General features: G+C 37.9%; 2 protein-coding genes across 2 annotated transcripts; both read right to left on the bottom strand.

Moving 5' to 3' along the window:
* Positions 1 to 1,490: 1,490 nt before the first annotated feature.
* Positions 1,491 to 7,590, bottom strand: arf3b (ADP-ribosylation factor 3b). The gene is made up of 5 exons (XM_061727608.1): positions 7,531 to 7,590; positions 4,799 to 5,052; positions 4,600 to 4,710; positions 4,385 to 4,509; positions 1,491 to 1,934 (listed from the first exon to the last, which is right to left on the bottom strand). Exons 2-5 carry the CDS (start codon positions 4,944 to 4,946, stop codon positions 1,773 to 1,775), a joined length of 546 nt encoding a protein of 181 aa, XP_061583592.1. The 5' UTR covers positions 4,947 to 5,052; positions 7,531 to 7,590; the 3' UTR covers positions 1,491 to 1,772.
* A 3,231-nt stretch (positions 7,591 to 10,821) lies between these two features.
* fkbp11 (FKBP prolyl isomerase 11) lies at positions 10,822 to 16,419 on the bottom strand. The gene is made up of 6 exons (XM_061728607.1): positions 16,053 to 16,419; positions 15,768 to 15,830; positions 13,815 to 13,902; positions 12,773 to 12,806; positions 12,557 to 12,627; positions 10,822 to 11,074 (listed from the first exon to the last, which is right to left on the bottom strand). The coding sequence occupies exons 1-6, from the start codon at positions 16,149 to 16,151 to the stop codon at positions 10,866 to 10,868; spliced, it is 564 nt and encodes a 187-aa protein (XP_061584591.1). The 5' UTR covers positions 16,152 to 16,419; the 3' UTR covers positions 10,822 to 10,865.
* Between the last annotated feature and the right edge of the window lie 6,006 nt (positions 16,420 to 22,425).

Raw genomic sequence — 22,425 nt, 5'->3', positions numbered from 1 at the left:
ATTTTTTTTTCACCGATTATTATTGTTTCACAGACACAGTCTACATCAAATTTTCTTTTATCCCAACAACCAAAAGAATCTACGACCAAATATGAATCCAGTATACTGGCAAAACAACGATTTTCAATGACAAAACCGTATCAACATGAAGCGCGACGCTAAATCTGCCTTTGGAGGGCATTGAGAAATAAATCTCAAAGTAACTTTTTTTTTAATATATAGACCAATACATGTGACTCAGGACCAAAACAGCAGAGGAAATTTGAGGTCATCACTAAAATATAAGGCCACATAAACCATATGATCAAATCCATGACTTAACATAAAATAAATAGTTATGAAAGATGTGCTGATAAGTTGGTAGAGTGGGTGTACAGTATCTTGTCCTATTACTAGTGTACGAGTAGTAGTACCCATGTATGGCACAAGGAAATATTCTTATTGACATAAGTCGTGGATTCTGCTGGTATTAGTGGTGACGCAGTCATTCGCCTGCTGTTTCAAAGTGAATCGTGGATGTGCTGATGAGTTTTTGCAATTTACAACACCAACATATTGATCCGCTTACCCTGCTTTCCTTCCCATAATTATGCAGACAGACCACTGAAATAAAAGAATACACATGTCAAATAAACATCATTACAGCTGTTTAGAGACTCACATTCAGTAACACAGAGATAACACAATCACCCCCTGAAGTGCAACCCAAAACACACAAGCAAAAGCAACCTGATGCAGTTTGAGTACTAGTATAGACACACAAGAAGGCAGACAAGCAGCAGCTGAATTATTCAGTTCATGTGCGGGTCAATGTACTGGTCTTATCATAAAGCTGTAACTTAAGAGATGCTTTAATAAGTTTCGGCATCCGACTGCAAAGATAATACAGGTAGATTAGTTGGAGAAAATCTGCAAACATCTACATTTATTTAGCTCTATGGATGAAGGAGTTCGTAACAACGCTTTAAGATGCAGGTCCGGCAATCAAGAGCATGTTGTGCGTTTTAAATATTTAAAAAGGGGTGGCTTTGCTGCTTCAGGTTGCCTACACGAGGAGTAGAAACAGCAAAGATGCCAAAACATTTCCAAAACGTGGCAGTAACAGTTGCAGAGCAATATTCATGATCAATACTGCCTGTGCCACCTGCTGAAAAACGCGGGGTGCACAGTAAATACAAGTATCAAAGTGCTCAGCATTGCTTGCAAATGAGAAGGGAGAGCGAAACAGTTTTAGTGGCAGGAATCTGATAAATGTGATTGTTCTCAAACATGGCTGTTACCCTGCAAGATCGGACACAAATGACGGCTACAAAAACAAAACAACAGGAAATACAACATCACAGGTCTGTTGTTCTCGTGGATGACTTACAATTGAAAAACTAACATTATATCTGATGTCTGACTCGGTAGAGTCACACACATACAGGACACTGCACCTAAGGATGAGAGGTGGACGAAGGAAAAGCAAGTGTTTGCTGGAAATGTTTACAGTTGGTGTGTATCTGTGTGTGTGTGTGTGTGTGTGTGTGTGTGTGTGTGTGTGTGTGTGTGTGTGTGTGTGTGTGTGTGTGTGTGTGTGTGTGTGTGTGTGTGTGTGTGTGTGTGTGTGTGTGTGTGTGGGTAAATATGAACATGAGAATCTGTTTGCAGTGTCTTGTGCCAGAATCTTCCTATGTGTCCTTCAACCGAAGACCCCTCGTACCCAACCTGCGCCCTCCATTCTCAAAAGAAAGAAAAACCTGGACGTGTGCGTCTGCTGGCCAGTTTTCTTCTCATTTCTTGTTCTTGAGTTGATTGGCCAGCCAATCAAGGCCCTCATAGAGGCCATCTCCGCTGGTGGCGCAGGTGGCCTGGATGTACCAGTTGCGGTGACGAAGAGAATGTAAGCCCAATTTGTCTGTAATCTCAGCAGCGTTCATGGCGTTCGGTAGGTCCTGTCAAATAGGCAAGAGTTCAGTAATGACAGAATACCGCACTTCAGTCGCTGTAAGCATGCAGCTCCTGCAGGTATGTTTGGATCATTATTTGCTGTTTTCATGTTTTGTACATTACAGTGAATTCATCAGTGCATTTCATAAGTATTTTACACATTGCAAATCAGCCTTTACAAAGGTGTCATTGCTTTGCAATTATCTAAACTTTGTCAAACTGAGATCTAATTGCAACTGTTCCTCCATCCTTCCCTTTTCCGTACTTCCTTCATACTAATCAGGGTCACAGGAGCCTGGAGCTGACAGATCACCAGTTTATCACAGCTCCATGCATGGACACAACAGGCACAACATCCTGCACGCTCACACTCAAAGTTACACTTGATTTATAATCACAAATCAAACTAATGTCCATATGTTTGGGATGTGGGAGGATGCCAGAACACCAAGAGAAACCCCTTAGCAATTATTACTCGCTTCATAAAATGAACTTATTCAGGAACATGGTGATAAAAAACCTCTTGCCGACAATTGTTTAATATGACGTCTTTTCTCTCTTTTTTCATTATTGTTATCTTTTTGGTTTTTTAAATATAAGTTGTCCATAAATAATGAAGTTATAATTTAAGACAATTTAAAAATTTCTATGACAAGAAAAACTAAAAAAAATGGCTATTCAAACATGCATTGTGAATTTATTAATAATGAAGCAAGCTGAACTTATATCCTGTCAGGGTCAAACAGCGTCATTCATTCCTCTAATTTTTTTTTACCTCTCCTCACTGTTCCTGAATGTTTTCCCCTATTAACATCTTGACTATGGGCGTATAATCACAAAAAAACAAAACAAAAGCTGCGATGACAATCTGACTACAATTACAATGAACTTTGATATGTTTGGACAGTTGTGAAAACTATATCTGTTCAAAAACTATTCGACAAACAGTTTGACATACTTCCCCTAATGTGTATTATGTATATTATATTGTATATTAAAATATAATGCTAAATATTAGCTAATTTTCAAGCTTGGTAATTCAAACATTAAAGAAAAAAGCATAAAGGTGAAGTTTCTACAATCCCAATTCAAAAAAAAGTTGAGGTACAGTGTAAAATGTAAATAAAAATAGAATATGATGATTTTGAAATCTCATTAAGCCTTATTTTATTCAAAATTAAACAGAAAGACAATATCTAAAAAAAACATTTTTTGAGTTAAAAGTTAGGAAAAGTAATGCTGTAAAAAAAAAAAAAGGTAACGGAGGACTGCTGAAGTTTTGGGAGTGAAATGTTGCCTCATTCTTGCCTGTTATGGGATTCTCCTTTGTGAAAAATGATTTTGTTTCACGCTGCACCAAAAGTTTTCTTTGGTTACAGGTCTGGAATACGGACAATCCAGTTCACTGCCCTGAATTTTCTGCTATGAAGCCGTACTTTTGAAATGGATGCATTATGTGGTTTATCATTTTCTTGTCTAAAATAAAAATGCATGGCCTTTCCTGAAAAAGATCATCTGGACAGGAGCATATGTTGCTCTAAAATCTGTATATACTGCTCAGCAATGATATTTCCTTTCCAGGTATGCATGTTGTCCATTCCACAGGCATTATTGCAATCCCCAGCAACATCAGAGATGCAGGCTTTTAAACTGAGCACTGATAACCTGGATGGTCTCTCTCCCTTTCAATTCAGCGGAAGCAGGTCCTTCGAAATTGTATTTCTAATTTCTATTTGTTTAACCACTGAACAGTTTTCCACTTTGCCCAAATCCATTTTAAATGAGCTCTGGTCCAGAAAAGACGGCATAATTTCTGGATAATTTTCACATATGGCATTTTCTTTGCACATTAGAGCTGTAAGCTGCATTTGTACTGAAGATGGGATGGCTTACTTTGTTCTTTGCCAGTAATTTCTGGAAGTGTTCCCTTAGTGATTTTACATAATAGAATCCTGTTTTTTTAATCAGTCCACAGTCATGAGAGTCGACAGTCTTTTCATAAGTGATAGTAAAGTTTTTCCTTTGCAAAAGGAAAAAAACAGCTCGTATCACTGCTGCCACCATGAGCTCATTTACCTTGTTAAGGAAGCTTTCAAAACAAAAACACTATTTTGCTTTGGGTAAAGGTAAATATTACTGCTAAATACAAAATAAATGATGCCATGTGAAAAATACACAATTCAGCATTCACTTGAATTACTATACATTTTTTAAAGTTTTGAGTCCTAGATAGTTGTAGATAAATATTATTCTTCTGTTCTAAGTGGCTACTGCAGGAAACACTATAAATAGTCATAAGAGCCTCACAAAACCCAATTTGAAAAATTTAATATTCCTTTAAAACAGAAATTGAATTTGATCCTAAAGACAAACCACTGCATCAAACCTTATGACCGAATTAAGTCATATGAATTGTACATGTGTGTGTATATTCTGAACAGTAAACGTCTCTTGCCTGTTTATTGGCAAAAACAAGGAGCACTGCATCTCTCAGTTCGTCTTCAGCCAGCATCCTCATCAGCTCCTCTCGAGCTTCATTTACACGCTCTCTGTCATTACTGTCCACCACGAAGATTAGACCTGAAACAACATGGAGAGCATGCTACACACATCATTTCCTATAGAACAAGAGAGGCATTCAGGTTGGTGGTACTCATTAGCTCCGCTCACCCTGCGTGTTTTGAAAGTAGTGTCTCCAGAGGGGACGGATCTTGTCTTGCCCACCCACATCCCACACAGTGAAGCTGATGTTTTTGTATTCCACTGTCTCAACATTAAACCCTGAAAAGAGAAACGCTGTCATTCAACACGCAAAAGAGCATAGTCATTCGTTGATAGCGCTTATAAACATGTAACTCTTAGGACACACCGATAGTTGGAATTGTGGTCACTATTTCCCCAAGCTTGAGCTTATAAAGGATGGTTGTTTTGCCTGCAGCGTCAAGCCCAACCATCAAAATCCTCATTTCTTTCTTCCCTATGAGGCTTTTCAGCAAATTCCCGAAAATGTTCCCCATGATTCTGATCAGGTTCCTAAACCACAATCTTGGGCCTACAGTTGTGGTTCTGGAGGCTTTTCGGCAAAGATTCAGTCGTCCCGCAGGGATAGATTATTAAGGAGAGCTGAAAGGAAACAGAAAACATAGATGGTTAGTAATATTTTTATGTGTATTGTTTTACTCAAAAGTATCGAAGCTGTAATAAATTATTAGCATGATTAAAACAAAGACGCTGATGCTGATGCGGCCTCTCATTTTTCAAAGACTGAAACTGAATCTCACTTCTCCTGTTAATGCACATGGCATGACAGGTGCAGAGCTCTGTTACACGCCCACAGTCATCATCAAAGAGGGTGATAGAGATACATGTTTGTGCCATGACTCTAGGCTACAGCACAATCTGTTCAGACTCTTTTTGCTAGGTTTTTTTTTCTTCACATTTTAGCCTCTAACAACATCAATCCCCTCAAGCACAAGCAACATGTCCTACATTACCAGGCCATGCATTACCAACGCATTTAAAATGACCTCACCACAATACCACCTGATGTACAACAGTGGACTACATTTACCCTGTAATTTATGCTGAACAATTCATCAAAAGTATGTCTTATCCCAGCTGTAATTGGTGGATAAGTATTGCCCACCCTCAATCGGTCAACAGTCCATCACATGGCAACATCAAGTCATTTTAAACATTTGATTTGATTTGATTTGATTTTGTACATGTAAAAAACAACAATTAAGGAGAAGATAAGGAAAAAAACAACAAAAAAAAGAATTTCATACTTTAACAATTAATATGTTAATTTACATGTGCAAAAAGGAGTAGGAAGAAGTGTAAACTTATTTAACCCTACCCCCATTCACTAATCATTTACTAACACCTATTCATAATAACTAACTATACTATAATTATACTCACACACTGTAGTCACACACTTATACATACATACACATAGTTGAGTATTTCTATATATTTGTACACACATGCCCATATAAATATTTATATAAATATACTTATTTACACCATACTATCTCTATATTAACTCAATCTGGTCTATATCTATGTATATCTACTTACACACGTATTCACACACATACACACATATATACATACACCCATACATACACCCATACATACATACATACCTCTAGATACTTTGTTGTGGATGTGTTTAATATGAGATTTCCAGCAAATCTTGTCATCTATAATTACCCCAAGAAATTTAGTTTCGTGTACTCTTTCAATGTTTACACCCTCAATCTGTACCTGTGCTTGATTGTTTTTATTGTTTTCAAATACCATCATTTTAGTTTTGTTCAAGTTTAATGCTAACTTGTTATTGTCAAACCATTTTTTAATTTTGCCAAATTCTGAAATAATATTGTCCAAAAGTTGTTGTAAATTCTCACCAGAATAAAATATGTTTGTGTCATCGGCAAATAGTATGAATTTCAATATTTGTGATATTTTACATATGTCATTGATATAGATGATAAATAGTTTAGGACACACAACATTAATGATATTTTCCCTGTAATTACTTGGGGTGGAAAGCCATGCAACAGATTATGTCAAAAGTGTTAAATATAACTGTCAAGACTAGACAGAGGAAAAATGTATTTCCAAAGCTCAATTCAAACCATGTTGTTGTTGCTTTCTTTGGGTTTTTTTAAACAAAATCTGACCTGTGGGACATTGTGTTCTCAAACCCCAATACAACAATATGTGAAAATAAATGGATGAGTTAAAACCTGATGACAACAGTTATTGTCATAGAAAATACACAAAATCAAACGAAATAGCGAAAAACATTAGAGAAGTAAAATAGTAACGTAGAAAACTGAAATAAATAAATGAAATATGAGATTTGCTGCAGCTCTGTCCATGGTGCTGAAGAGAGTAATGAACATACTATCACCTCCCGTATGAGAGCAGCCCCATGCTCTGTCCTATCTGACCAATGGTTCAATAGTAACATCTCTGAACAGGTATATTATGAGGAAATAAAGCCTGATAATGTTCCCTCATCTCGGGTTTCTCAGGTTACCCGGGATGCTGCGTTAAGTAACGTTACACAGCCATCCCCCGTTTAATAGCAGCTCATTTAAAGTCTATCAGCCTCATCTAGCCTAATTCTGGCACAAATGCATTGCCAATTCCATTGCTGTTTGAACTATAATTTGGTTATTTGTTTTATTTATTTTCTTTTTTGGGGGGGGGGGGTTATCAAAAGGAGTAGAGTAAATTAGCGTCTAAAACCTGAATTATGGTTCTGCGTTAAATCGACACAGAGCCTACCCCGTAGGTTACGGCGTAGGGTACGCGGCGACGCGCAGTGTACCACGCCGTAGGCTCTGCGTTGGTGTAACGCGGAACCATAAATCAGCCTTAAACCGTGCAGGTCCACCCCATTCATCCGACCACTCGTCCCCCCAGCGGGCATCCTGCTGCCGGTGGATCGCTGCTTGCAGCTGCTACAGAACCACCGACAACATCCAAAATAGCCCAGAAAACCTCATCCACCATTCATTTATCACCTCCTGCAGCCCAAGTGACATGTGTCGTGTGGATAGTACTGCCAGTGTCCTCACTTACCTTAGCTGAGCAGTCTTCTATTAAATGTCTCACGAGATTTTCCGGTACAGGTCTCAGCAGTAAACGAGGTCTCGCGATAATACACGTCTAACGCAATTTGTAGGTGGTGGACCCTCTCCAAAATTATAAACTTGTTAATCCATGTTTTTATGCGTGTGGTCTGTTTATTTAGAGTTTTTAAGACAATTAAAAAAATAAATAAATAAAAAAATAAAATAGCTTTACCGCAACCCTTTTTTTCTTTAAAGCATATTTAAATGTCTTGGATATTATTCATGGCTAAACAGAACGTCTTTGTTGGAACTTTACACATTTAATTGTTCTGTTGACATTGTTTTCTTATATATATGCAATCTATACAGGACTTCAGTCAACTTTTTCTTTAAAAAAAAGTGCTATAATAAATTAAACTTTGACTTGACTTTGACTAGAAAAGTATGTGACCTTCATTATTTATACTACTGGGCCTCTATTTCACTTCAAGCCCACCAGTCCCAGATTCTGTTACCCCATAAGGCATTTTACTGTTAGCTATATACTATATACTATACTAATACTATATATATATATATATATATATATATATATATATATATATATATATATATATATATATATATATATATATATATATATATATATATATTAGTATAGTATATAGTAGACCCACGTCACTCGGTTCATCAAACTCCACTGGTCACCTGTGGCCGCCCGCTTTAAAGTTAAATTCAAGTCACTTCTGCTGGCCTACAACGTGATAGCTGGAACTGCTTCTTCTTATTTTCTCTACAGCCAATCCAGACTTTTCTACTAATTTATCCCTGAATTAGAAAATATTATAATCTGTTTCATTCAAAAAGTGCTATAATAAATTAAACTTTGACTTGACTTTGACTAGAAAAGTATGTGACCTTCATTATTTATACTACTGGGCCTCTATTTCACTTCAAGCCCACCAGTCCCAGATTCTGTTACCCCATAAGGCATTTTACTGTTAGCTATATACTATATACTATACTAATATATATATATATATATATATATATATATATATATATATATATATATATATATATATATATATATATATATATATATATATATTCTAATCTAATTCTGATTAGCCAATCACATGGCAGCAACTCAATGCATTTAGGCATGTAGACTTGGTGAAGATGATCTGCTGCAGTTCAAGCGTCAGAATGAGGAAGAAAGGTGATTTAAGTGAGTTTGAACATGGCATGGTTGTTGGTGCCAGACGGGCTGGTCCGAGTATTTAAAAAAAACTGCTGATCTACTGGGATTTTCACGCACAATCATCCCTAGGGTTTACTGAGAATGGTCCCAAAAAGAATATATCCAGTGAGCGGCAGTTCTGTGGGGGCAGATGCCTCGTTGATGCCAGAGGTGAGAGGAGAATAGCCAGACTGGTTCGAGCTGATAGAAAGGCAACAGTAAGTCAAATCACCACTTGTTACAACCGAGGTCTCTAGAAAAGCATTTTCCTGGCACACTTTGGGCCCATTAGTACCAATTGAGCATTGTGTCAATGCCACAACCTGAGTATTGTTGCTGACCATGTCCTTCCCTTTATGACCACAGTGTTCCAATCTTATATATCTCGCCATGCCATAAAGTGTGAATCATCTCAGACTGGTTTCTTGAACATGACAATTAGTTCACTACTCAAATGGCCTCCACAGTCACCAGATCTGCAGCAGTTGTGTGATGCTATCATGTCAAAATGCATCAAACTCTCTGAGGAATGTTTCCATACCTCGTTGATCCCACAAAGGATTAAGGCAGTTCTGAAGGCAAAAGGGGGTTTAACCCGGTACTATATATATATATATATATATATATATATATATATATATATATATATATATATATATGTGTGTGTGTGTGGAGTATATAAGCAAGAGTTACCCCCCCCCCCCTCTTTTAATATTTAGCCGATTAGTTAGTTTGTCAATTTGTTGGTTTAACAGGCTCAGTGAGGCCGCTATCTGAGTTGTGGCCCTTGAGTTTTTTTTTTTGTTTATCTGGGCATGATGGGACCTTGGGATACATTTGCTGGGACATTCACACCTGGGAAGCCTGGAAACTCATTGAATGTTTGCACTTGTTGATAATCTTTCTCACTATAGAATGTTGAGCTCCATATTGTTTGGAAAAACTTTCATAACCCTTTTCAATACATACATTTGTTATTTCTGTATTTTGCTTCACTTTTTATTTATTTATTTTGTCATTTTGCAGACACTTTTTTCCAAAACAACTCACAGTAAAAACACAAAACAAGCAATGAAACAGATTATAATATTTTCTAATTCAGGGATAAATTAGTAGAAAAGTCTGGATTGGCTGTAGAGAAAATAAGAAGAAGCAGTTCCAGCTATCACGTTGTAGGCCAGCAGAAGTGACTTGAATTTAACGCGGGCGGCCACAGGTGGCCAGTGGAGTTTGATGAACCGAGTGACGTGGGTCTACTTTGGTTGCTTGAAAATCTTTTGTATATATATATATGTGTGTGTGTGTGTGTGAATTGAATTGTGTTGCAGACATGGAAGTTAATTATTTATGAGAAATCATAAGCTTTTTCACTTCTTCACTTGAACACTTAAATATAATTATCCGTCTGGTAATATGTATGATTACCAAGTTCACACATTATGTGTAAATGAAAAATAAATTGACTTTACATGTCTAACATATTGACAGGTTACATACACCAATATACTACCGTGTCATTTTTAAGTAACGTTTCTTTTGTATGAATGAAGTTAGTGAATGCTCAGGATATGCTTAAAAGCAATCCTGCTCTATATCCTCTGTGTTCTGACTTTGTACTTTGCTTCTAATACTTGCAGCATTTGCTCAGGAACGTTATGTTGGCTGGTAGCTCCAGAATCTGAAAAATCATCAACATGAGGGACTGATGCTTTTTGAGAATGTTGTAACAAAGAGCAAAATAAATTTATAGCTGGTTTATAGCCAAGCCAAACTCAATAATATTCTGATCCCAATAGTTTCTCCACTCATTTAGACCGTAGATTAATATGTTCTTATCGATAGTTGTACAAACATAGATATCGTTATTTTGGCAGGTTGTGCCGCAACTGCTTTATCGAATATCGACAGATGACAATGTAAACAAGACTATTACTACTAGAACATATACTGTAATAACAATACAATAAAATAAATGTATTCTTTGAAATTTCATCCCAAACCTCACTAAACAGATACCAAATATGTGCTTTTATTAAAGAGCCTAAGGTAACACAGTCATTTTAAAATATTTTTTATTTAAATAGTTCTGTGCCTTGTCTTCATTTCTTCTTGCTCTTCTTATCTTTTGCTTTCTTTTTGTCGGGCTTCTGGGCGTTGGCCTTTTTGTAGAGGTAAAGTCCCACCAAACCAAGCAGAGTGGGCACCAGGGCCAGACACACGAGCGGGAGTACGTCATTGACCATCTTTTGCCACTGCGTCTGTTGTGAAAGAGAAATCACCTCCACCTCGAACTCGAGAACAGCGTCACCTAAGAAAAAATGCAGCACATCTTGATTGTTTTGTACTGTAGTTTACTTTGTTATACAACACGAAGGGAAAGGATTTGTATGCAACAGAAAAGCCTCTACATAATTATAAACAGATGGAAGAATCTACTTTATTTAGTCTCTCAGCCATTCAGTTATTTCACTAAAACATTTACCCATCTACATGTATGTACAGTACATGTAGCTAAACAGGGATAATACATATGAAATCATACACAATGGTATACAACATGTAAAAAAAAACAAAAAAAAAAAAACAATAAAAAGGCAATTGGACAGCTGGTAGTGCAGCCGTCTCACAGCAAGAAGGTCCTGGGTTCAATTCCCGCTGGGGATGCTGTGGGTGCTGAAGTGCGTGTTAGTTCCCCCATGACTTCAGCGCCCACACCCTGGGTGGGGTTGGCGAAAGGGCCTTTCTGTGTGGAGTTTGCATGTTCTCCCCGTGTTCCCTTGGGTAGCTAATGTGAGCTACTCTCACAGAAACATGCAGCAGTCCTGGGCTACACATGCCCCCTCTGGCCAACCGGGGCGCCAGATGGGGTGGGGAGGATCTGGCCGGAATAACGTGATCCTTCCACGCGCTACGTTCGGCCAGAGAAGCCCCACCCTGTCTGGTGAAAAGATGCGGCCTGCTCACTCCTCAGTTAAGGAGGAGACCTGAGCTCAGTGTAGGGCCCAGTGTAGGGTTGGTAGAGGGAGCAATGCTCAGGACTGTCACTTAGGTAGAGCACTGGGTGATGAAAATGGGGAAAAAAATCGGAGACAAAAAAAAAAAAATATATATATAAAAAAAAAAAGGCAATTGGAAATCAAATATAAAGTTTTTACTTTTTTTTTTAAGAAACCAACAGACGGCAGATAAAAGACATCTGGATAAGATCAGACCTTGATTAAAAAGCTTATCTGATGTGCGTTTTGCTTAAGGAACTTAAAAGCCTCCAAAGTAATGTAGTGTCTGCGGGTTAAACTCCAAAACCACAGGATTTGAATAGGCTATAGAGAGTGGCACTTTTTAGCAACTAAGATGCCAATATGAACTTTTAAAATGTAGCAAGGGGCCAAAATAGTCTCTTGAGGTCCCAATAACTTGATTAAACTACAAATGTTTAGATGTAAAAAGTGTAAAGTTTTCTTTGTTTTTATATTTTTGGTTCATCATACGTTCATATTTCCCTCTCTTGCTTGGAAGTGGACCAATACACACCTTTTCATGGGCTCCCTGTGCAACAGTTCATATAAATCTCAAATAATTCATTCATTACATTTAATGTCCTTAGATTTTTGCATAATTTCATATACACATATGATAAAAATGGATACTATCATCAAACAGACGTGATGTTGATCTGTGCATCATCACTCAGGTCAATACTGTTGTGTCGATGAAGTCCTGGTACATTTTTTCAAATACTAAAACCATATGTTTATCGGTGTGCATTGATTTGTGTGTATTTGTAGAGTACCTGGGATTGTGGGAGGATAACCTTTTTTCCCATATGCAAGGTGAGGTGGAATAGTGGCTTTGATTTTTTGCCTAAAGAAGAAAATAAAAAAAATAAGGAAGTATTTTTCACATTCAGTTACAAAACTATCAACTGTGACACTCCCGTGCTTTGATTCATGACTGCATGTAACCCAATCAGTGATCTCTTTCTCTCTAAAAGACTTCTTCCACTTACCCTTCACAGATGCCAATCAAGCTTTGTTCCAGACCTGACAGGGAATAAAAAAAAAAACAACAGCCAATCAACAAAGCCAGCACATTACCTGATTAATGGAAATCTAGCTATCACAAGTAAGACAAGAACAGTGTTATTAACTGAGAAAAATGAACCCTCCTGTTGTCCTCATTTTCTATATACACCCTGTGTCCTCCGGGTCAAAATGACCCGTCTTCACTAAACCTTCTAATATAAGCAGCTTAATTGAATTATAAACACCAAATTTCATTTGCTTGAAGAAACACCTTGTCCTTCACCACAATATGTGTGAATACCTGAGTTTTCCCTCTTCACTTATATTTCTATAGCTTAAGAAAAGGAAAAAAATGTACAAATCCATTTCCTCTTCCGAATCAGAGTTGTCTTGCTGGACATCTGCAAAAATCAGCTCTAGAGCCTCTTCAGCGTTATAACGCACACTCATGGCGTCAGCACAGAAAGAATTTGGGGTCCTGTCATCTGCAGCACTTTTTATAACCCCTTGAAATCCACAAAAAAAAGCTCTGCAGGCTGCGAGAATGCCACCTGTCTTGTGTTGTTTATGTCTGCTACTGTCTTGTTCACATTTACTACTACCGTAATTGATCTGAGACTGATCAAAGGCACAGCAATCTGCGAGAAGACCACCTGATTTATCTTGTTTACTTCTGCAACTGATTGATCTGAGACACAACTAAAACATTGTAACATTCTGTGTTGTGGAAATAACTCTGTGACCTTGATTTCAACTCTATTTGCCTTATGGGTCATTTTGACCCGAAGACCACCTTTGTACTTTTTTTTGCACAGCTTACATGGAAATGTGACTAAAAACATTTCATTTTTTTCTACTGTTGGGGCCAATCTAGGAAAAGTCATAAAATGTAAAGGTAAAAAAATATTGTTTAGGGGATTTTTTTTTTGTTTTTAACACAGTGGCGGGTCATTTTGACCCGAGGACAACAGGGTTAAGGGAGGGTTAAGTGAACGTAAGGCTGATGTTTTCTTTTTAGATGCTTACCAGGAATAACTGTCCTCTTCCCCAGCTCGACAACAAGAGGATCCCGGGATAGCGATGTGTCAAACACCTTCCCCTCCATGAGTTTACCCTGGTGGGTTAAATATTCAATAAATAAATCAAATGTATAAAAATATGCTTTTGATACATCAACGCAAAGGATATTCAAAACATTATCATGGTATGAAGAACTTGTGGGTCACCCATTTTTATGGCAATAAAAAAAACTACATACTCCACTCATTGAGCTTTCCAGGACAATCTGAGATGGGACCAACATATCTAGTTCTCCCACTTCCTTGCTGGGAGTTAGATGAAAATAATGACACTGAAATCGGTGGTTGGATTCTTTTAGCAAAAACTGAAAAAGCTCTACTGTCAGCTTTGCACACATAGTTATTGGACAAAATGAGTTTCAAACTAAACATAATAATAATCCTTATGCTGTGCTAAACTAACCAGCTAGCATCAATTTCATGTTAAATGGACTGATTGATGATCAGCCAACTCTCAGCCAGAAATCTGTTATTTCCCAGCTTTTCCATCAATTCCTACAAGGTTGGCGAGTAATTTCAAAGACAAGGGCCACAAAGGTCATGTAGGACTTCCAACCCCAGACTGATGGATTGGGGATGGCTAACCAACCCGGCATTGTAGCGATCAACAAACTCTAGAAACAAGCAGTAGTGAAAGATGGAGCATTCCTGAGCAACGGCAGCATCAGGAGGAAAGGACATGAGAATTTAGAAAAATAAGAAGGGCTGAAGCAAGAAACGGAAAAGAAAGTGAAGTCAACAGTATGTGCAAGTTTCATTTATAGATGTCAAAGGGGAATGGTTCATTTACAAATGCTTTTATCCACATTATGAATGAAGCAATTTGTTAATTCCCTTTTAATATTAATTTTAATAATCTAATTTTTGGCTGGTATTTAATGTCATCATGTTGTTAATATCTTTCACAACTGGGTATGTAATAAAAAATTGACTCCTGAAGATTTATTAACAATGTAACAGCAAATGTTTATCCATAAATTCAATCATCCTACATTACCTGTGCCAAATGTGGTATACTTTAGCATTTATGTTCTTTCAAACATAGTTTACCAAGTAAAATTACCAGATCGTACAGTTCATAATATACAACAAATTGTAATAAACCCAGCTGTTATAGAGACACTATGAGAACCCCTAAGGATGTTCAGCATTTAAATTCTCATTCTATTTATTTATAAAGTATTAAAAACAAATTATGTTGTCCCAGACGTCCCAAAAAGTTTTTTAAATCCCTTGGGTTGAACCTTTTTTATTATTATTACTAATTGAGGTAGGCGTTGTAGGAGTCTAGAAAACCTTAGTCTTTGACATGAAATGCAATTATCATTTATCCAGTAGTTTTGATTATGAAAAAAATCTGATACTCCTATGTTTGACAATCTGGAATATGAAATCTTCCAGATGTCTGGATATAGTTCAGAAATATGGGGTTTGTGGCAATAGTGACACATTCGTACCATGATTTGGTGTCAACTGTGTATTCAAATGTCACTTAGGGCTCTAAATCTGGCTTTCCACATGTATTTACGGCGACTTACTTAGGATTCATGAAATAAATCCACCAGTGGGTTCCTTTTTTCCGTGAGCCTCAATATAATAGAGGAACTTGGTTGTGGCACTTCCCCACTGACTGACAGGCAGAACTGTAATTGCTGACGTGTTGCATTGCCCCATCAGTCCACAGTGAGAGCAGTGTCAGCCTCAGATAACAGATGAAGTCCAATAGTCAACCACACAGACAAACCAACCCCCAGTCTCTCCACAGTGTTTTTACTGGTGTGGAGGCAGCAGGGACCACCATGCAGGCGATGCCACATAGACAACAACTTTCCTCGTCGTCAGCCGGGCTGTGGAAAACCCTCTCCCCCACACACATGCAGGAGCCTGGATAGTTACTCACCGTGTAGTGGATGTGCAGCGTGTCTCCCATCCCGGAGAGAACGGAGCAAGTTTCGGGCCTCACCTTCAGAGAGAGGGAAAAGTTCACAACACTCAACACAACCTGCAACACAACACTATTTAAGGCTGATTTATGGTTCCGCGTTGCACCAACGCAGAGCCTACGGCGTAGGGTGCGCGTCGCCGCGTAACCTACGCCGTAGGCTCTGCGTCGAATTGACGCGGAACCATAAATCAGTGTTTATAGCTGCAACACCACCGTGTTACAACACATGCTCCTGCTCACCAGCGTTTCCACCTGGAGCTCCTCCGCTGCGTTTTCATCTCCCCGCGAGAGTCCGCAGATAAAAGCTGCGAGTAAGAGTAGAAAAGTGCGAGTCTTCATGGAGAACTTGTAGAAAAACAGCTGCCACCACCAGTAGCTTCCGTGTATGCTTTCTTGTACACCCCGCAGAGTAGACAGAAACAGCTGCTCTGTCTGTCTGTCTGTCTGTCAGACCCGTCGACCCCGGCGTCAAGGTAGTAATGCTGATGTGTTGCAATGCTGGAGCGATAAGGACTGATGGCCCGTGTGGACGTTGTCCCAGCAGCACCTGAGTCCCTCCAGAGCCCGCCTTCCCCCCGCCAGCAGCAGCAGCAGCATCCCAGCAGCGCTGCCGTGGCTGGGAGGAGGACGCTGCGGTCCGGGGCCGCTAGAGGGCGCTGTTGTGCTGGAGACCCCCGCCCTCCCCCTACATGTGTCCCGCTGCAGAAACGCCACGTTGCCGCTGCCGCTCCACTTGGTCCTCCTGACTGCAGATATGTGCGGCAGAGCAGGGCCGGTGTTGTGCCGGATTCAGCACCCCTGCCGTGAAAAGCACCCCCTCGTCGTACACACTGTTTAGCGTCCAGTTTTGTGTTAATGATTCATGTTTAAATGCGCTCATGGATTCCACAATAGTCATACTTTCCCACAATCCCAGTCACAGATAACAAAAATCGGGTAAATGGTTATTGATGTCATTAATTAATAGCCTGCTTATTGTGTTGTCTTCCATAATATTTGTACATATATATAATATAAACTTTTAAGTATGTGTGAGTGTGTATATATATATATATTGAAGTGTCAGTGTGTTGTTTTTTTTCTTGGTCTACTTATCATTGAATATAAACTCCTAAGTATGTGTTCATGTGAGTGTGTGGAATGAGAATATAATTTTTGTCATTGTGTGTACGACGAGGGGGTGCTTTTCACGGCAGGGGTGCTGAATCCGGCACAACACCGGTTCTAGAAAATGATGACTAGGGGTGCATCTCAGATCAGAGGGGGTGCACATGCCTGGCACGTTATTCAACACTAAATTATGCATTTTCCCATCATTTCAAGCGGAATGATACTAGCAAAACAAGAATATTTAAAGTGTATTTTAAATGCTTTATTGCAGCAATATTGCTGCAGAACAAAGAAAATGCTACATTTAGCCTGGGCTACCTCACCCATCAGACAATCTAGCAACAGATGTTTCTTACCCTGAAAATAAAACATAGAAATTCAAACAAATTTTATCTATACAGCTCAAAACCATCACTAAACATGACAATCATTTCAAGTGGAATGATACTAGTCAAACAATAATATTTAAAGTGTCTTTCAAGTGCATTTTTGCAGTAATATCGCTGCAGAACAAAGAAAATGCTACATTTAACGTGTTAACGGTGCAGCAGAGAGCAGCGTCTTGCTGGTGCAGGTAACGCAGATGAGTGATGTACACTAAAGCCTGATTTATGGTTCCGCGTTACACCGCCGTAGGCTCTGCGTTGGTGTAACGCGGAACCATAAATCAGCCTTAACGCGCGCGCATTTGTCAGTTTTTTTTTCATCTTTTCAACTGAGCATGCAAACACATAAACTGAGGGTGCAATGCATGCTTATGCACCCTCGTAGAACCGGGCCTGCTTGGTCCTGACTGCAGATATGTACGGCAGAGTATTAGGGCCAGACAGGAGAAAAATTTAAATAATATTTTAGAGGAGGAAGATTTTTCTTCATTATGCATTTCGAGAAAAAAGTCGAAATGTCGAGAAAAAAGTCGAAATGTCGAGATTAATGTTGAAGTACAATTTCGAGAAAAAAGTCGAAATGTTGAGAAAAAAGGCAAAATTTTGTGCATAAAGTTGAAATGTTGAGAAAAAAGGCAAAATTTTGACTTTATTCTTGAAATTGTATTTCAACATTAATCTCCACATTTCGACTTTTTTCTCAACATTTCGACTTTTTTCTCGACATTTTGACGTTTTTCTCGAAATTGTACTTCAACATTAATCTCGACATTTCGACTTTTTTCTCGACATTTCGACAAGTGCACAATAAAAAAAAAATCTTCCCCTCTCAAATATTTTTTCTCCTGCATGGCCCTAATACTCTTCCGTAGATATGTGTGGAGGACAGGGGAAAATAATAACAATACAATGTTGTTGATTATTATCAGGTAATCTGCAGCTTTAGATCAGACAGACATACGGATAAGCTCTTTAAAATAGCAAAAGGGACTGTTAGGATTTTATGAAATTGTCAAAAGTATGAGTTTTTTTTTTGTATAAGATTGTACAGTTATGGTTGCTTATGGTTGCTCTCAGTGCAGATCCACCTCCTGTTTTTATGATTAGACTGATTACACAGGCGTGGTGCTGCTGAGCAGAAGGCTCGGTCCCCCATGGTGCAGAGTCTCGTTTTTGGGACTCGGAGGAACAGGCAAAGCATATAGAAAAGCAAATATAACAATGTAAACATGAGATAAATGTTTACTCAAAGTTAGAATTTTGTGTCTAATATGAAAAAGAGGTCCATGTTCCATGGGTCCATGAGTTTAGTATGTGGAGGGATTTAATGAAACCCGTTTTGGATAGTATTCCATTGATTATTTATTTTCTGCTCAAAAGTACGTTAAATGCCCACTCTATAGCCACTAGCTTTTTACTCATAAACTGGTGCACCATCAAAGGAGTGAGACGAATATTCAGAAGTTAATGATGGTGAAAACACAGTCTTACTTTTATGCAAATCCGCGTTCATTAAAACAGTCATTCCAGTCAATAGATCATCTTAAATGTCATACACTGGGATTTTAATAGATTTTTGGTCAATATAACTTGAAACATCTGTCACTGATTTAGTCTGACAGTCAGTATGTTTACAGGAGTTAAACTTTAGTTGAGGCAGATAAAAGCAAATCAACTAGACCTTTGTCCTTGTTTCACTGTCATGATTTATGAGTTGAGTTTTTTTTTTTTTTGTTCCTTGTTTTGTTCCTTGTTTAATATTACTTTGCCCTTATCCCAGGATCGTGTATTATTTTGAAAGTCGTTCTTCTTCATGAATTTCTGTTGGCTTGAGTTCCTACAGTATGTTTGCTTTCTCTGCATCTCTTCAGAGCTCTTGGGTTTTCTTCTCACCTTTATTCTGTTATTGTCTAACACATCTGCCTCTAATAAGTCATTATTTATCCTTATTGGTTTATATTGGTTTATACTTCCATTTTCCAAAATGACTTAATTGGTTTGTGTTTGTTCCAGTAATGTTCCCTACTTCGTTCTTAAAGTTTTGAGGATTTTGTGTTCTGGGACCTTGCAGTATTTCCTGCCAAGCAGCCTTTACTGGTCATTGTTGTTTGTCCTTGTGTTTTCTTGTTTCTTTATTCCACGCCAAGGCTTAGTCTCCTATAGCCGTACTCTTTTTGGATTTCTGTTTCCTGACTCTTTGACATTCCAGCACATTTATTTTGTTTTTAACCAATAAAGTGTATTTATCCTTTTTACCAGTATGTGAGCTTGAAATGGAACCTCCTCCTCTTGCTACTCGTTACCCGACTATAGGCTATAAGTAGAAATATTTCCCCTTTCAGTTTGTATGTTTTGTACAACAAGAACATTCAAACATCTTAAAACTGTAAAGAAATATTGGCCCAAATCTCCCTATCACAAGGCGAGGCTGATAATTTCATATCCAGAAACATTTATTTAAGTTGTTAATGCTAAAGGTGGTTCCTAGGCCTATTTAATAATGGGGTGCACTCCATTTTGAAACAGAAATAAAGAAATTGGGCTTGACTCAAAATTCTTACACTTTGGCTCACAAATCCAAACTAAAAGCTCAAACAGTCAGTATACACAAATGCATTAGAGGACAACTTTGATTTGAACTTTGAACTTTGATGTTGTTGTGTTTTCTCAGTGTTTCTGATCTATTGGTGAGTGTACTGAAACCTTTTCAAACAAAAAAATACTGTTTAGCTTAAAAAATGTGGAATTGACATTTGAAAAACACAGTCACTAAAGATAAAAAACAGCATCCAGAATGATGCATTCAAATGGCTAAATTATTTTCTAAATCCCAAACATGTCATGCCAAAGAATTGACACTACATGTTGGCCAAAATAGTTAGTTTGTCCTGCAGAGTAATATTCTTCCCCCAAAGAAATGTATCAAAAGGACCTTCAAAAGGACTCACATTTAACCAAAGAACTATGTTTCCCAGTGGGGTGTCATGATAGAGTTACCAGCATGGACTACAGAAACTGTTGCCACATGTCATGGTCACATGTTAGAGTGAGACAAAGGAGAGTTTGTCATGTAGAGGAGCAGGTTTAGTATAAAGTGCTGGTGCTAACTAAAACAAATATCTAGTGATACACATACGATGTTTCAGACCACACAGCTTGCCCGGTTGAGACACCATATTGCGCATTCATGTCTAGCCAGCCAGACCCTTGATAATCTTACTTTTGTGCTGCAATTTACCACATCAAAAGGGTGTGGTTTTCAAACTAAGTGTGAATTTAAGAGTTTAAAATTACATTTCAATTAAAATGATATGTAAAAGACCTGTTTTAAATTAAACATTTCTTCTTCAGACTTGCAGTGCTGTGATAAAACTGGTAACTCATCTACGAGTTAAACTGAAAATAAAGCTTATTTCCTTCCTCAGATTCTACAACCAGACAAACATGCCATCATCTGGCCCCACTACCACATATCAAATAAGAATGATCAAAATACTGCTAGGTGAAAGATTGTCAGTGTTAGTAGGTGCGAAAGAAAGCCCATTGTGATCCAATCTGTCATTAGGCCTTTTAACTATGTGTCAGCACCAAAAGTTAGGTATATTTACACTAGGCTGCCCAACCTACCCAACCCACACACTGTGTTTCAAAATGATGTACCGCAATACTCGTATGACTCAGAACTTCAACCTCTTAAGGTTGAGTTAGTTTGCACTACAAAAATAATAAACATGATGAGACTGATACAACTAATGCACAATAGTACAGTAATAGTATTTAGTATCAGATATCTGAAGGGTTTAGAAATAAGATTCTGGAGTGAGTGTGGAATAGAAATTGTACATTCCAGTAACCCTGTTCAGATCAATACAAGAGAACCTGCTATTTTCTGGCAGGTTAAAAGAGTAACAGAGATGTCTACTTTGAGGAAGGTGCCTTGATGAATTAAAAAGCTGAGGAGAACATTTTGTTAAACTTAATACTGTTTTGTTTTTGATTATACAGTTTACATAAACATTAATACATGTTCTTACAAAATAAAACATCTCTACGCTTTCCATTTACAGGTTGTTTTAAAGACTATGATGCATGGGAATTCTTGTAATTAGATTATCCATTTTAGCCCTAAAGCTGGTCCTACATTGACACAAAGTGCATATTTAATTTGTTTTACCAAGAGAGAAGGTCTCAGAATCATTTAAATGGCTGCAAAGCTGTTTCTCGACATTTATACCCATTTGTTGTCGGTGTTTTGAAGACTTTTACTTATTTTCAACACAAATGTAAACTCAAATAGATACTAATGCTTTCGGGTGAACTTAATTGGTACTTAGAGAAAAAATATTTCAAATCTCAAACCATGGGAATTTAAAGGAGCTGTATGTAAGAGCATTAATAAAACGAATCATAAAATGACCCCGATATGTCAACAGACATTTAAAAATCATGTTCATTTCAAATACTTATGTCACTGACAACAGCACTCAAGCCAGGATATTCCAGTTTAAAAAGAGGAGTTGCAGCCCTCAACTGATGTTTATGTTGTCATTTTTTGTTTTGGACTGAAGCTCCACCCTCCACCTATCTCCCAATCACGAAGTCAGTATTGTTTCGGCATCCGGGTTGCCAGCTCGGCTCTAATTATCGCAGCAGCCGCTACGAACGTGTTGGATGAAAAACCTGGCAACCTCTGGTCGGGGGGAGGAGGGGGAGGCTACACGCCGCTCAACAATATTTTGAAAATGACTGCAGTACCAGTTTTGGCCATTTCTTACAGACGGCTCCTTTAATTATGAATAATCACACTCTCCACAAGTTAATTTATTTCTAAATCTTTTTATTATTGTGCATATTATTAGCAGAGGTGTCAAGTAACAAAGTACAAATACTTCGTTACCTTACTTAAGTAGAAATTTTGGTTATCTATACTTCACTGGAGTAATTATTTTTCAGGCGACTTTTTACTTTTACTCCTTACATTTTCACGCAATTATCTGTACTTTTTACTCCTTACATTTTAAAAACAGCCTCGTTACTCTATTTAATTTCGGCCTTTAAAAAAAAAAACTATCCAGTTAAATTGCTCTATCCGGATAGAGTGAATTTGGTTGTGGTTG

Source organism: Cololabis saira, chromosome 8 (genome assembly GCF_033807715.1).
Source record: "Cololabis saira isolate AMF1-May2022 chromosome 8, fColSai1.1, whole genome shotgun sequence".
Taxonomy (NCBI): Eukaryota; Metazoa; Chordata; class Actinopteri; order Beloniformes; family Belonidae; genus Cololabis; species Cololabis saira.
The sequence above is the reverse complement of the archived record's forward strand: the minus strand, read 5'-3'. Positions and strand labels throughout refer to the sequence as shown.

What these genes read in the sequence shown, in the direction of transcription:
- arf3b (XM_061727608.1), bottom strand. Translation starts at nt 4,946, where the DNA reads ATGGGGAACATTTTCGGGAATTTGCTGAAAAGCCTCATAGGGAAGAAA. An exon ending in GACCACAATTCCAACTATCG is followed by an intron (nt 4,711 to 4,798) that starts GTGTGTCCTAAG and finishes TTCTCTTTTCAG; the next exon opens with GGTTTAATGTTGAGACAGTG. An exon ending in TTGTTTTTGCCAATAAACAG is followed by an intron (nt 1,935 to 4,384) that starts GCAAGAGACGTT and finishes CCTATTTGACAG; the next exon opens with GACCTACCGAACGCCATGAA.
- fkbp11 (XM_061728607.1), bottom strand. Translation starts at nt 16,151, where the DNA reads ATGAAGACTCGCACTTTTCTACTCTTACTCGCAGCTTTTATCTGCGGA. An exon ending in AGCTCCAGGTGGAAACGCTG is followed by an intron (nt 15,831 to 16,052) that starts GTGAGCAGGAGC and finishes CTCTCTCTGAAG; the next exon opens with GTGAGGCCCGAAACTTGCTC. An exon ending in TTGATTGGCATCTGTGAAGG is followed by an intron (nt 12,628 to 12,772) that starts GTAAGTGGAAGA and finishes TTTCTTCTTTAG; the next exon opens with GCAAAAAATCAAAGCCACTA.